This window comes from Nansenia antarctica (genome assembly GCF_963989245.1).
Source record: "Nansenia antarctica genome assembly, chromosome: 11".
NCBI classification, from domain to species: domain Eukaryota; kingdom Metazoa; phylum Chordata; class Actinopteri; order Argentiniformes; family Microstomatidae; genus Nansenia; species Nansenia antarctica.
In genome coordinates, this window is record NC_137681.1 from 21,834,039 (window position 1) to 21,848,306 (window position 14,268).

Sequence of the window (14,268 nt, forward strand, 5' to 3'; positions counted from 1 at the left end):
TATGAACTGTAGTATCATTGTGTGCCGTGTTATTCACGGACAAACACGGTGCCCGGAGGCACCCTTTGCGGGTTAATAACTGTGATTTACCGTGGGTTAGGATAACAATTCAAACGTGTCCGGATAGGGGAGAGGACAGGGAATCCAAAACCATTTGAATGGTGTCGATCCTACACTCCTATCACGGTCGACACAGCGCGGAGCGAATTCCCGGGTAGAACGATTCTCTCCCCCCGCTGTCAAAGGGAGTTTCATCCAGCAGCAAGCGGTGCTGCGAGCAGCAGCGGGTGAACTCCCGGTTCATTGAGTTTACGGTTAAAAGCAGTGAGGTGATACGCAGGACTACGCCGTATACCCACTAGGAAAGGCCAAGGATTTCCATATACCCACTTAAAAATGTGTGTCACAGTGAGGATACGTAACGGCGTTTTGTGACAGAACTTTCACTTTCATTCATAAAATTCACCCCGTCTGTGTTACGAAGCGCTTGACTTTTGGACCATTGGGACTGACTATAGCGTCATATTAGGGCTGCAACTAACGATTATTTTGGTAGTCGACTAATCTGTCGATTATTTTTTCGATTAGTCGCGATTAGTCGTGTGGCTTTTCGCTGCGCGTAAATGGCGACGCAGAAGCATAAATCCGGCTTAACTAGCTATCTAACCTAACGTTACGCCAAGCTACAGCTGCTCACAGAGCTAGTTGATTGGCTAGCTAGCATTGCTGGCTAGACTACAGACAGCTCACGTTAGTAGGCTACGCTTGGCGCTGTTTATCTTACAGACAGCTCGCTGGTGGACTCAACATAATTGAAATAGCATTCACTTATCAAGCATCATTCATGATCATCCACCATGACTACCTGGTATTTTAATAGCGACCACCCCTCACTTCATTTCATCTCGCGTTCTCCTGGCTTCAACATGGAAAACCCCTGCTACGTAACGTTACATACAAGCGCCTCTGTCTGTCACATGCGTGCCACAGGGCAAATAAATTAATAGCACAAACGCTCATAGCATGTACAGCCCTGTCCATGAGACGTTGTTTTCCAACATGTAACAGTAAAGCTAACATAAACATTACGACCCTAACAATATAACGTTAGCCAGTTGGCTAACAACGTTAGCTAAAACTTACCCAGCTGATTCTTGCATGGCTCCCGTAAAAAAAAAAAAAAATAATATATCTTTTTATGCGGTTAGTCGTGACTAATCGACTAATCGTTGCAGCCCTACGTCATATACCATCAACATGGGGGAGATGCGACATGAAATATGTCAAAATGCAGCACTATCATGCACAGATCAGCCTTATAACATGTAATTTAGATATATATATAACGTTAGACAGGGAGCGCATTTTTATGGCGTTCCGAAATGAACAATATGAGGCTGGGAGGGAAAAATCACAGTATACCCACTAGAAAAAACTAGACTACACCACTGGTTAAAAGCATATCTTCTCGGGGTGTCAGCGCGGTGGTTAAGTACCCAAAATGACCGTATACCGATGGTGAAGTTAGCAAAGGAGTATTCTGTTTGTACCACCTCCATAGCCGGTGTTATTCACGGACAAACACGGCGCCCTTTGCGGGTTAATAACTGTGATTTACCGTGGGTTAGGATAACAATTCAAACGTGTCCGGATAGGGGAGAGGACAGGGAATCTGAAACCATTTGAATGGTGTCGATACGACACTGCTATCACGGTCGACACCGACATTATTTATATATACAGCATATGGATGTTACCTGCCTGTTACCTGCCGCTTTCAGTTCTACAGGACATCGCCATAATAGCGATTTTTTGTTATGCTTGTTGTAAATAAAAGTTATATAATGCATTGAAATGACATTAAACTAAGATAATACGATGGTCAGCATAATTTTTCGAATCTTTATTAATAAGCTATTACAGAAACAATAGTGACATTTTCCAAGAGCGAATGTGGTATTTAAAGATGGCGGTTAGCGAAGAAATCTATGAACATGGGATGACGATTTCCATTGACCAATCAACAGTGTGCAGCGTCACACGTCACACGCAGCCTGGCAAAAAGGTACCCTTCGGCCCTATGGTTCCTGCTCACGATGGGTAGCTAAAGAACCAACCCGACCCGACCCGACCCGACCCGACCCAGGCCGACAAATGGAAAAGCGCCAAAGAAGCAGGCCAGCCTGGGCTGACCCGGGTCAGCCCTCTAGTGGAAAAGCCCCAATAGATAGAGATAGATAGATAGATAGATAGATAGATAGATAGATAGATAGATAGATAGATAGATAGATAGATAGATAGATAGATAGATAGATAGGTAGGTAGATAGATAGGTAGGTAGGTAGATAGTTAGGTAGGTAGGTAGGTAGGTAGATAGATAGATAGATAGATAGATAGATAGGTAGGTAGGTAGGTAGGTAGATAGGTAGGTAGGTAGGTAGGTAGATAGATAGGTAGGTAGGTAGGTAGGTAGGCAGGTACCTTTCTCTTGGAGGTGAGGATGTGTTGGAGGACGGTCTCGCTGGCCTGGCGTCTGCTGGCGTGGCGCCGGTACCAGCGCTGGATGGCGACCGCCGCCTGGTTCACCTGCTGGATGTACCTACGACCACACCCAGCCCACACAGCAGCGGTCAGAACCAGGTCAAACCCAGCCCACACAGCACCGGTCAGAACCAGGTCAAACCCAGCCAACACAGCAGCGGTCAGAACCAGGTCAAACCCAGCCAACACAGCACCGGTCAGAACCAGGTCAAACCCAGCCAACACAGCAGCGGTCAGAACCAGGTCAAACCCAGCCAACACAGCACCGGTCAGAACCAGGTCAACCCAACTACAGTCATTATGATGCCCTTCTGTAGCCCCCAACGCATTTTTACATTTACATTGTCAATTTTATCTGAAGCGACTTACAATAAGTACATTTATCTCAGTAAGTGAATCATCTATACATCAGTCATCGTCAGCAAAACCTTCCATTAAAACTAACTAATTGCTCTAAGGGTGTACGAAAAAGTGAGTTTTATATAAAAAAAACGTTTAAAAAAGTTATGTTACGTAAATATTTAAAAATAAGAGCATTCATTCTCATGGTGCCTTGCTGTGGCCGGGTGAACTCTGACCTCTCGGCCTCCTCCTCGGTGACCTCCCTGCGGCGGGCGGGGCCGGGGCTGCTGCGCTGCGGAGCGTTGTTGTTGGAGGTGGAGGAGGAGGAGGAGAAGTTCTTCTGGGACTTGGTCAGAGAGCTGCTCTCCAACACTCCCTCATCATTCACCGTGGCCTTCAGGATGTTACTGAACGAGGGGAGGATATCACAAGGAGGAATGATGATGAATGAATCGTTAAATGACCACGTGACCAAGGTCGGTGGAATTTGTTGTCGGTACAGATTTAAATAAAACTCAATACAGCAGTGTCAAATACATAAATATTTACAACGATAAAGTGCAGTACGTCTGGCAGGGTTAGTGCAGTGAGTCAGGTGTTGAGAGTCCTTATAGCAGAGGGATTATTTTTTATTTTTTAAATGGGATGTTTTGGTGGTCAGGGATCGCTAGCGCCGTCCAGAGGGCAACAGTTGAAACAGGTGGTGAGCAGGGTGGGAGCGGTCAGAGATAATTTGATTTGCTCTATTGGTAGTGCGTTTGAGATATAACGATTCACCTGAAGAGGAAGAGAAAGATGTCTAGTCGTGGTTCTAGACTCACTTCATTAGATTAAATTAGATTCGATTAGATTCAACTTCAGCAAATAGTAGCATAGTGCAAAAGACATGATAATGTAGTGCATGGTATGACAGTATACAGTATTACAGTGAGTATAAATAAATGAATATAAAAAGTTAACATACGTGCGATGAATATCAATATGTGCAGGTACAGTATGATATGTACAGAACAAGGGCGATGGATATCTATGTTCCCTTCGTGTGAGGAGCTACTCCACCACAGGCTTTTCTCGTAGAAAAGAAACCGTCAGCGATGTCTGACGTCACATTAAAAAGGCTGTTTGAAGGCGTTTCTTACTTGAAGGAGGGCTTCTGGTTGGAGCTCTTGGGTGTGAGGGGTTTGTCAGAGTAGTTGTTGTGTAAGATGGTGGTCATGGAGTTCCCCACGGCGCCCTTGTTGCTCCTGAAAGAGACGGACAACGTGTCAACGCCACACACACACACCCCGAGACGACACACACACACCCAGAGACGACACTCTGTCAATCCCAAGCGCTGCGCTGTCACCGTCAAGATGAAAGATAACCACCACTGCCGTTGTACCCTTGAGCAAGGCACTTAACCCCTAACTGCTCCAGGGGCGCCTGTCGGGGGCTGACCCTGTGCAATAGAGCCCTGAGCTTGGTTCTCCCAAGGAGTGTGCTGTGTGTGTGCTGTGCGTGTGCTGTGTGTGTGTGTGTGTGTGTGTGTGTGTGTGCTGTGCTGTGCTGTGCTGTGCTGTGCTGTGTGTGTGCTGTGCTGTGCGTGTACATGTGCGTGTGCTGTGTGTGTGTGTGTGTGTGTGTGTGTGTGTGTGTGTGTGTGTGTGTGCTGTGTGTGTACGGTGCTGTGCTATGCGTGTACGTGTGCTGTGCTGTGCTGTGTGTGTGTGTGTGTGTGTGTGCTGTGCTATGCTGTGTGTATGCTGTGTGTGTGTGTGTGTGTGTGTGTGCTGTGCTGTGTGTGTGTTGTCTCAGGAGGGGGGGGGGGTGCAAAAACATAATTTCCCCTGGAGATTAATAAAAGTATATATTATTATTATTATTATTAACATTATTATTTACATAGTAACGCACACAACAACACTCTCTCTTGCTGAGTGATTTAGGCCCTCTGATAAAACAGACGTGTTTGGTTGGATGGTTCACAGACCTTCTTCAGGCGACAGTGATACGTGCCGTAACAGAGAGACGTGATACATCCACACCAGCCGTGGAGTGTGTGTGTGTGAGTGTGTGAGTGTGTGTGCGTAGGCGTGTGTGTGTATGCGTGTGTGTGAGTAGGTGTGTGTGTGTGAGTGAGTGTGTATGTGTGTGTGTGAGATTTAGATGTTTTTCCAAAAACACATAACTGAGAGGAATGCTGGGCCTTTCAGCCCCAGGCGGGACCAGCTGTGATCGACAGGCCCAGAGGTGGAACTGGAGAAGCAGATAAGACATGCAGAATGTGGCTGTGTGTGTGTGTGAGAGAGAGAGAGAGAGAGAGAGAGAGTGAGTGAGTGAGTGAGTGAGTGAGTGAGTGAGTGAGTGAGTGTGTGTGTGTGTGTGTGTGCCCACGCCTGCCTGTGTGTGCGTGTGTGTGTGTGTGTCTGTGCCCACGCCTGCCTGTGTGTGTGTGTGTGTCTGTGTCCACACATGCTTGTGTGTGTGTGTGTGTGTGTGTGTGTCTGTTCCTGCCTGTATGTGTGTGTCTGTTCCTGCCTGTATGTGTGTGTCTGTTCCTGCCTGTATGTGTGTGTGTGTGTGTGTGTGTGTGGCGGCCCACCTGTTGTTGGCGGTGAAATTGGCGGCCAGGGCAACGGCAGGCTCCCTCCTCTTCAGGCCGGCGGGGGGGTCCACACTGCCAGCACTACGGGCGCTGGAGGGCAGGGGGAAGGCTCGTGGTTGGTCATCCTGGGAGGGGGGGGCGGGACACACACACTAGTCAAGCTTCTGTGACCCGCAAGCACTGACCAACAGTAACCCACAGGTACGACCTCACTCAGGCACAACATCAGGACTAAGGATTCCTCTGTGATGGAAATCAATCATCATAATCAATCAAATCAATCATAAATGATTCTTGTCTGACACAAATGTAGAAAATTGTGTCCTGTAAAATTATTATTACTTATAAATTGCGATGCTTCACGTTGTAGCCAATCAGAGTGTTGTTGCTAGGTAGAAAACGCCACATAAAAACACACTCTAGGCGGGGAGTGTTCCGGAACTCTCTGTCAGGTGGTGAGGTGCAGTACCAGGATGTTCCAGGTGGTCTTGTCCGGGGAGGCCTTGCTGAGGCTGGCCAGCTGTGTGTGTGTGTGTGTGTGTGTGTGTGTGTGTGTGTGTGTGTGTGTGTGTGTGTGTGTGTGTGTGTGTGAGGTGCAGTACCAGGATATTCCAGGTGGTTCTGTCCGGGGAGGCCTTGCTGAGGCTTGCCAGCTTCCTGCGTCCGTCAGAGCTGCTGTCAAACAGCGCCAGGAAGTCCTCCGTCTGAGTGTCCTCGCTGGGGGGCAGACACACACACACACCTTAACCACACCTTAACCACACCTTAACCACACCTTAACCACAAGTTAACCACACCTTAACTACACCGTAACCACACCCCCACTGTAACCATACCTTAACCACACCTTGACCACCCCTTGACCACACCTTAACCACACCTTAACAGGTTAAATCAAGTCACTAGGGCCCAGTAGTTCAAAACTTTTAATCTCAATCAGATTTTTGGTGATCCAGGATCAGACAACTCGGCCAGATTTTGTCCCAGTATTTCAAAGCAATTCAGGATAGGATCACCCTGATCCAGAATTTTCAAGATTACTACATCCTGAATATCAGTGCTCTACTGATCTCCATCTAGTGGATATGAAAAATAATAAAAGGAAGACAAGAGACCACATTGCAGAGACATCTATAATGTCTAATTCTATTTTTAAATACATAAAGGACATAAAATCATAATGGAGTACTGAAGAGGCGTTTTGCATGTCTTAACTCTCTGAGAGTGGAACCCCAACGACCCTGCCGCATAACACTGGCTTGTAATGTTGCTACAGAATATCGCTGTCCATCCCAGAGTCCCCCTCTCTGACATCCATGATCCCCCAGAGCCCCTTGCACCTGCTGATGATCTAGACCCACCTATGGATTTCCCTCTAAATGAGAGACTGAGTGGTGGTGCAATGCGAGATAATATTGTCCGCAATTACTTTTGAAAGGTGATGACAGATGAGGGACTTTTTTTGGTTGAAGATATTTTTTCTTTAATCTAAATTACATTTGTGATTGACAATCGTTGTTGTGATACATTTATGAACATAAACATTCATGTCATCAACATTTGGTTGAAAACAAAATAGGCCAACACAAACGTGACCAAAAAAATTAAATGTAAAAATTAAATGTATTTGCCATGAAGGCTAAAAATGTTGTATTATTTCAGTTAACACATTTTGCCATCTTATTTATATTGAAATATTTTTAAATAAATTGTATAGTACATTTTGCTCTGGTAATCCACCCCTCTGGTGGGATCAAGATAATTCAGTTTTTTGGGATCAAACTGATCCCAATCCTGTATTGCCGGTTTGAACTACCCGTTTTGAAGATTTTATCCAGATTAAAGCTTGGATTTGATTTCCTGATCTAATCAGATATCAAAGTGATCCTAATCCTGTTTTTTGGTTTTGAACTACCCAAAATCCAAATCTGATCCGATCATATAGGGATTAAACGTTTTGAACTACTGGGCCCAGATGACAAACCGGTGTCATACTGGATTGTGTGCATTGTCACAGTGCAAACACTTTCTAATCAAATACGACTGCGACATGCCTTGTTTGTTTTTGGCCCGTTAAAGAGAATCAATACTGTGATTGAGAGAGTGTGTGTGTGTGTGTGTGTGTGTGTGTGTGTGTGTGTGTGTGTGTGTGTGTGTGTGTGTGTGTGTGTGTGATTAAGTTGGTTGTTCCAGAGCAAATTATTCAAAATCTGTGGGGAAACAAACGAATGGTTTCCAGACATCACTGTTTCTCCCCCAACAAGGGCGTCACGCTGAAACACCCCATCACCAGAGACAGACAGACACAGAGACACAGAGACAGACAGACACAGAGACACAGAGACACACAGACACAGAGACAGGCAGACAGACACAGAGACAGACAGACACACAGAGACACAGAGGCAGACAGACACAGAGACAGACAGACAGACACACAGAGGCAGACAGACACACAGAGGCAGACAGACACAGAGACAGACAGACAGACACACAGAGACAGACAGACACCGAGACAGACAGACAGACAGAGACAGACAGACACAGAGACAGACAGACAGACTGCCAGATACACAGAGACAGACAGACAGACAGAGACAGACAGACAGACAGAGGCAGACAGACACAGAGACAGACAGACACACAGAGACGGACGGACAGACAGACACACAGAGGCAGACAGACACAGAGACAGACAGACAGACACAGAGACAGACACAGAGGAGTGTGTTCAGGGTGTTCAGGGTCCTGAAGTGTCAATGACAGCTTTTGTGATGACACGGTTGTCGTGACAGCTGCATAGATGTGGCCTCCCTCACGCCTCCCTCCTCACCCCTTCCCCCCTCCCTCCCCATCGCTCCCCCTCCTCCCTCACACCCTCAAGTGGTGGAATTCCATGAGCAGACCTTCTGTCAACAAGGACGGGGGAATGCTACTGTGACTCCATACAGCATACATGCATATGCTGGTCCTAATGGCCTGTCATTCATCTGTCTGTGTCACACTCACACACACACACAGTCACAAACACACACTCACACTCACACTCACACTCACACTCACACTAGTCTCCAACACAACACCACCAGGGACAGATGTAGGGCGACCCCCAGCCTAGTCCTAGTCTGACCTGCTGCCCCCATCCTCATCTATGTGCTAGAGCCACTGTGCAGGGTGTGTGTGTGTGTGTGTGTGTGTGTGTGTGTGCCGATGGGGGGTTATTATACAGCCAGCTGGACCAATGAAAAGCAATCCGAGAACACTAATTCAAGTAGCACATTCCTCTGTGCCTCCCTTTACAAGGGGTGTGTGTATGTGTGTGTGAGTGTGTGTGTGTGTGTGTGTGTGTGTATGTGTGTGTGTATGCATGCGTGAGAGTGTGAGTATATGTGTGTGTGTGTGTGTGTATGGGGGTATTAGATGATAGGTCGTCCCTAGCCTAAGCCTCACCGTCCCAGGAGGCAGTGGGGGTGGTGGTAGCCACAGCGACAGCAACGGCAGCTGCCAGACAATAGAATCACTGCGTGCGAGCGCACGCGCGCGCTCGCACACACACACACACACACACACACACACACACACACACACACACACACTTCTCCTTTCACCGGCTCCTTATGGGGGGTAACTCGACCCCGGCCCCGGCCCCTCCCCCCCCTCTAACCTCTGACAAAGCACAGGGAGAGTTGGTGGAGGGTGGGGGGGGGAGGAGGGGGGTGAGAGGCGGCCTGCTCCCCCAGAAACAGCCCCTGGGTCCTGCCTGTCTTTATCATGGAGCAGCCGTCTGGGCCACAATGACCATTGTTGTGGTTGTCACCCCCCATCTCCACCCTCCCCCCCCCCCCCCCCTTAAAGGATGGCCAGGCGCGCCAGCTGTTGGAGGACAGGACGGTGGGCCGGGGAGGTGGAGGTAGAGCAGGGCAGGTCTAGGGAGGTAGACACACACACACACACATCTTCTCTCACACACACACACACACACACACACACACACACACACACACACACACACACACACACGTACATCGGCTGTTGCAGGCTGACATTAGCCAGCAGTGATTCATCACATATCAGAAGGGTGGGTGTAATTACAGTGACAGGAGTGACGGACCACGTCGAGATGTTCAAACACACACTACCTGGCCTGCAGCCTCTCTGAACGTCGGCCCAGTCTACATGCTGGAGCACATAAGTCGTATGTCGGCTACGGAAACACTACGGCAAAACTTGAAACCGAAGCTCCCAACTGTAGCCTAACTGGGTCGTCTACAGACCCAGGAAAGCCCCTCCCCTCCCGTCCAGAACCAGAACCACCCAGCGAGGGAGGGTGAGCCTTGTGTAGCGGGGTTCTGCCTAAAGAACGGAAGGGTGGCACTGTGCTACGCTGTGGCAAATTAAACGATATACTTAGTAACGAATGGTAGGGTAGTGTGTAGTGTGGTGTAGTATTAGTAGTGTGTTGTATTGTGTAGTCCAGTGTGTAGTGGTGTGTAGTGGTGTGTAGTGGTGTGTAGTGGTGTGTAGTGGTGTGTAGTAGTGTGTAGTGGTGTGTAGTAGTGTGTAGTGTACCTGAGGCTGATGTTGGCCTGCTGGTTGACGTGGGTGGTGCTGTTGGACCTCCTCAGGTTCTTGATGGAGCGGGAGCTCCCGAAGGTGGTGTCACCCTGCGGACCAAACCACAACACAACACAACGCTCAGCACTTGGCTGTTACAATGTTAATACAATGTTATTACAATGTTATTACAATGTTAATACAATGTTATTACAATGTTAATACAATGTTAATACAATGTTAATACAATGTTAATACAATGTTATTACAATGTTATTACAATGTTAATACAATGTTAATACAATGTTAATACAATGTTATTACAATGTTATTACAATGTTAATACAATGTTAATACAATGTTATTACAATGTTAATACAATGTTAATACAATGTTAATACAATGTTATTACAATGTTAATACAATGTTAATACAATGTTATTACAATGTTATTACAATGTTATTACAATGTTATTACAATGTTAATACAATGTTATTCAACTCTGTGATACAGTGAGTATCCCTGCAGTGTGACGCTCACCAGTCCTCCCAGTCTAGTCCCCCCAGTCCCCCCAGTCCTCCCAGTCCTCCTAGTCCTCTCTCCCAGTCCCCCCAGTCCTCCTAGTCCTCTCTCCCAGTCCCCCCAGTCCTCCTAGTCCTCTCTCCCAGTCCCCCCAGTCCTCCTAGTCCTCTCTCCCAGTCCCCCCAGTCCTCCTAGTCCTCTCTCCCAGTCCCCCCAGTCCTCCTAGTCCTCTCTCCCAGTCCCCCCAGTCCTCCTAGTCCTCTCTCCCAGTCCCCCCAGTCCTCCCAGCCCTCCCAGCGCTCCCAGTAGTGCCCCTGCAGCGGGACCACAGTCTCACCAGAGTGTTGCGTTTGCCCCGGCCGTCGCTGGTCACAGACACGGACACGGAGCGGGAGAAGTACTTCCCTGGAGAGGCGCTGCTGGGCCTCCGAGACACAGAGAGCTGGGAGCCCGTCAGGCTGAGGTCCAGGGCATCCCCAGCCCCACCCCCACCTCCACCTCCACCCCCACCTCCACCTCCACCTCCACCTCCTCCACCTGCCTGGAGGGACGAAGGACTGCGGGTTGTGTGCATCCTGTCACGGAGGGTCAGCCTGGCAAGAGAGGGGGAGTGGTCATTACAGTTATATAGATATGAACACTGGAGGTTGTTGATCTACACACAGACAGACAAACACACACACACACACACACTGGAGGTTGTTCATACACACATTTTAACCACTTATTTATGTCCACATATAAAAAAGACATACAGGGACACAAATACTAACGTTGCAGTTACTACACAATCACAATTCATGGACCAGCGGCATAACTTTTTTTTTTACACATTTCAGAGGTACAAGTAGCAGCGTCGCCGCCATATATGGCGGCTGCCAATTACAGCAGAGACAGAGCAGTACTTTGCAAGGCGTTTAGCCTTCTTTTTGGGCATCCCCAGTTGTTGGAGCCCTCTTACGACCAACCTGTGTGTATGTCCTAGGCTGCCAAATATGAACACAAGCAGTCTGCATCTGTACCCTAGTTCTGAGATGGTATTCAGGAGAGGTTGGTACTTAATGACCTTGGTCATGAAGGCTTCCTCTAGGCTAGGGTCAAATGTGCAGGCTACCTCCAGAACGAACACCTCTCTAGATACTTCATTGACAACAACAACATCTGGTGTATTGGCAGACAAATGTGTAAAAGTGGCTGGGTTACTGCAGAGATGGAACATGGTGGGATTGACACAGGAATGTTTGTACATTCTCACTGAGGCTGGAAAATGAGATATGTCCTTTACTATCAAGTCCACTATTCTATCATGACGTGCTATGTACATTCCATGGTAAACATAACAGCCGTTCAAGATGTGAGACATTGACTCTGTGACCTGTTCAGTGGTGTGATGCAAAGCCTGAGTAGGGAACCAGATAGATAGGTTGAGTCTAGTCACACACACACACACACACACACACACACACACACACATACACATACACATACACAAACATACACACACATACAGGAGGTTGTTTACACACACACACACACAGACACATACACACACACACATACAACTGACAGCGTTTAAGTTTGAATCACTCGGTTGACTTCAGTAGCAGATGCAGGGACAATAACACACCACTTGCTCAACTCGTCTGCTCTTAACCTAGTTGCCCTGAGCAACCAGCGTAAGAGTCACAACTTTCCCCGCAGGGTCGAAATCCTCAGGGGGATTCAACCAAAACCGCAGAACAGACACTCCAACAACAGTAGGCACCCGTGCTCCAATAATGTAACTACTGTATATAAATCACTCAAGGTTGCCAGTTCCGACACGATGTAGGCCTAGCTGACTTATATCTGAGTTATGAATAAATGATTGCCAGGCACGGCTGAGATTTCGGCGTTAGATGTTAGACTGTAGCAAGCTGCCTAACAACAGGACACTCACTGTAGTTACACTGTTGCAACAACAGACTATCCTTTGCTAGCTACAACGTTTCGTGGGCATCAGTGTGTCTCTTGGGCATCACTGTGTCTCTTGGGCATCACTGTGTCTCTCTTGGGCATCACTGTGTCTCTCTTGTGCATCTGTGTGTCTCTCTTGGGCATCAGTGTGTCTCTCTTGGGCATCAGTGTGTCTCTCTTGGGCATCACTGTGTCTCTCTTGGGCATCAGTGTGTCTCTCTTGGGCATCACTGTGTCTCTCTTGGGCATCACTGTGTCTCTCTTGGGCATCACTGTGTCTCTCTTGGGCATCAGTGTGTCTCTTGGGCATCACTGTGTCTCTCTTGGGCATCACTGTGTCTCTTGGGCATCACTGTGTCTCTTGGGCATTGCAACATTTGCCACGGTTGTGCTAAGCAAGGCGAGGGAGGAAGGGAGGGAGGGGGGGGGGTTGTTACTGATGCATAGGATGATGCAATTAATGACGTTCTAATAATGTTTTACAACAACAACAACAACAACAACAACAACAACAACAACAATAATAACACATAGGCTGTGTCAAAACTGCAGTACAGTGGCTAGCATTATAGCTTCCTTACCTTGTGGTTGATAGGCTCACAAGAAGCTTGGAAATCAGTTTCTAAGACGTCTGGGTTTGATTCTTGCTGTGCAGCCTCCTGGTCTCTGGATCTGTGGCGCACAATCCTGCTGACTAGCTAGCTTAGATCTTAGCCTGCAAACTTGGCAATCAAGAAAATGCTTGTTACCACACTAAATACAGTCAAAATAATAAAAATCCAATGTCGTTGTTAACAAGCAGGTAGGCTACACCTGAACCCTAGCTAGCTGGCTAACCTCAAGCCGCTGAATTCACAATGAATCCATCCTGAAGTCCCCCAGCTCTCTCCTTCTGTCTCCCCATCATCACCAGGAGAAGAAAAGTCCAAAATGCTCCAAAGCGAATACTTGAACCCGTAACTGGACGCCACCGACGTGATTTTATCTATCCGCAATACTCCCGAAAGAAGCTAGAAACCGTCGGATAACATCAAGTTATCACCGCTCGGCAGAAACAGTCCGTTGACTCCATCTACACTGCTGTAATAATGATAATAACGCCACCTCTTCTCTCTGTGGCAACCAGAAAACACAAGAGCTCCTCCCATCGACCACTCTGATTGGCGGTGGAGACACAATGTCCCGTCGAATTCATGATTTGATTAGTGGGAAGAGATGTCAGTCAAAGGTGTATGGCGCTAACAGGGGCGGGGCTCCACGAAACGTTTGGTTGACTTTGCAAGAGGGGGGTGTGTGTGTGTGTGTGATTTTCTTTCAAAGCAGTTGTCACAAATAGATTGATTGAAATTCATGGTATTTTTATTTTTATTCCCCAGCCTATGGGATTGTGTAACTAAACAGGGTTAGACAGGGTCTACAAAAACAACAACAGATCCTTACAGTTATTATAGTTATAGTTCAAGATTTATTTCCAAGATTATTACAGTGAAATAGATATGGAAACAACATTGTATTGTAGATGTACACATACATCATAGCCTACTATAAACTAGACTAGCCTACCGAATGTTGATTACAACGTTTCTCTGCCTCTCTTATATTAAGCCGTAGTTAACCAGGAAAAGCCCATCACGACAACGTTTATTTTGTAGGGGAGACCTGGACAAGAAGCAGCAGCAGTCTGAGAATATGGCCTCAATGATGGCTTAGCCTACATTGCATAGCAGCCATCGGAAATTGAATAATCATATGTTGGTCCTTGTTC

General features: G+C 47.4%; 1 protein-coding gene across 1 annotated transcript in view; it reads right to left on the bottom strand.

Moving 5' to 3' along the window:
• The window catches only part of cep131 (centrosomal protein 131), a gene marked incomplete at both ends in the record, with an annotated part of 29,885 nt that extends 18,263 nt beyond the window's left edge, over window positions 1-11,622 (bottom strand). Inside the window, 8 exons of the mRNA XM_080542479.1 lie at window positions 2,482-2,599; window positions 3,120-3,290; window positions 4,023-4,127; window positions 5,468-5,595; window positions 6,073-6,187; window positions 10,040-10,134; window positions 10,885-11,140; window positions 11,570-11,622. Of these exons, the coding sequence (XP_080398605.1) occupies window positions 2,482-2,599; window positions 3,120-3,290; window positions 4,023-4,127; window positions 5,468-5,595; window positions 6,073-6,187; window positions 10,040-10,134; window positions 10,885-11,140; window positions 11,570-11,622 (1,041 nt within the window). The remainder of the gene's footprint in view (window positions 1-2,481; window positions 2,600-3,119; window positions 3,291-4,022; window positions 4,128-5,467; window positions 5,596-6,072; window positions 6,188-10,039; window positions 10,135-10,884; window positions 11,141-11,569) is intronic.
• Between the last annotated feature and the right edge of the window lie 2,646 nt (window positions 11,623-14,268).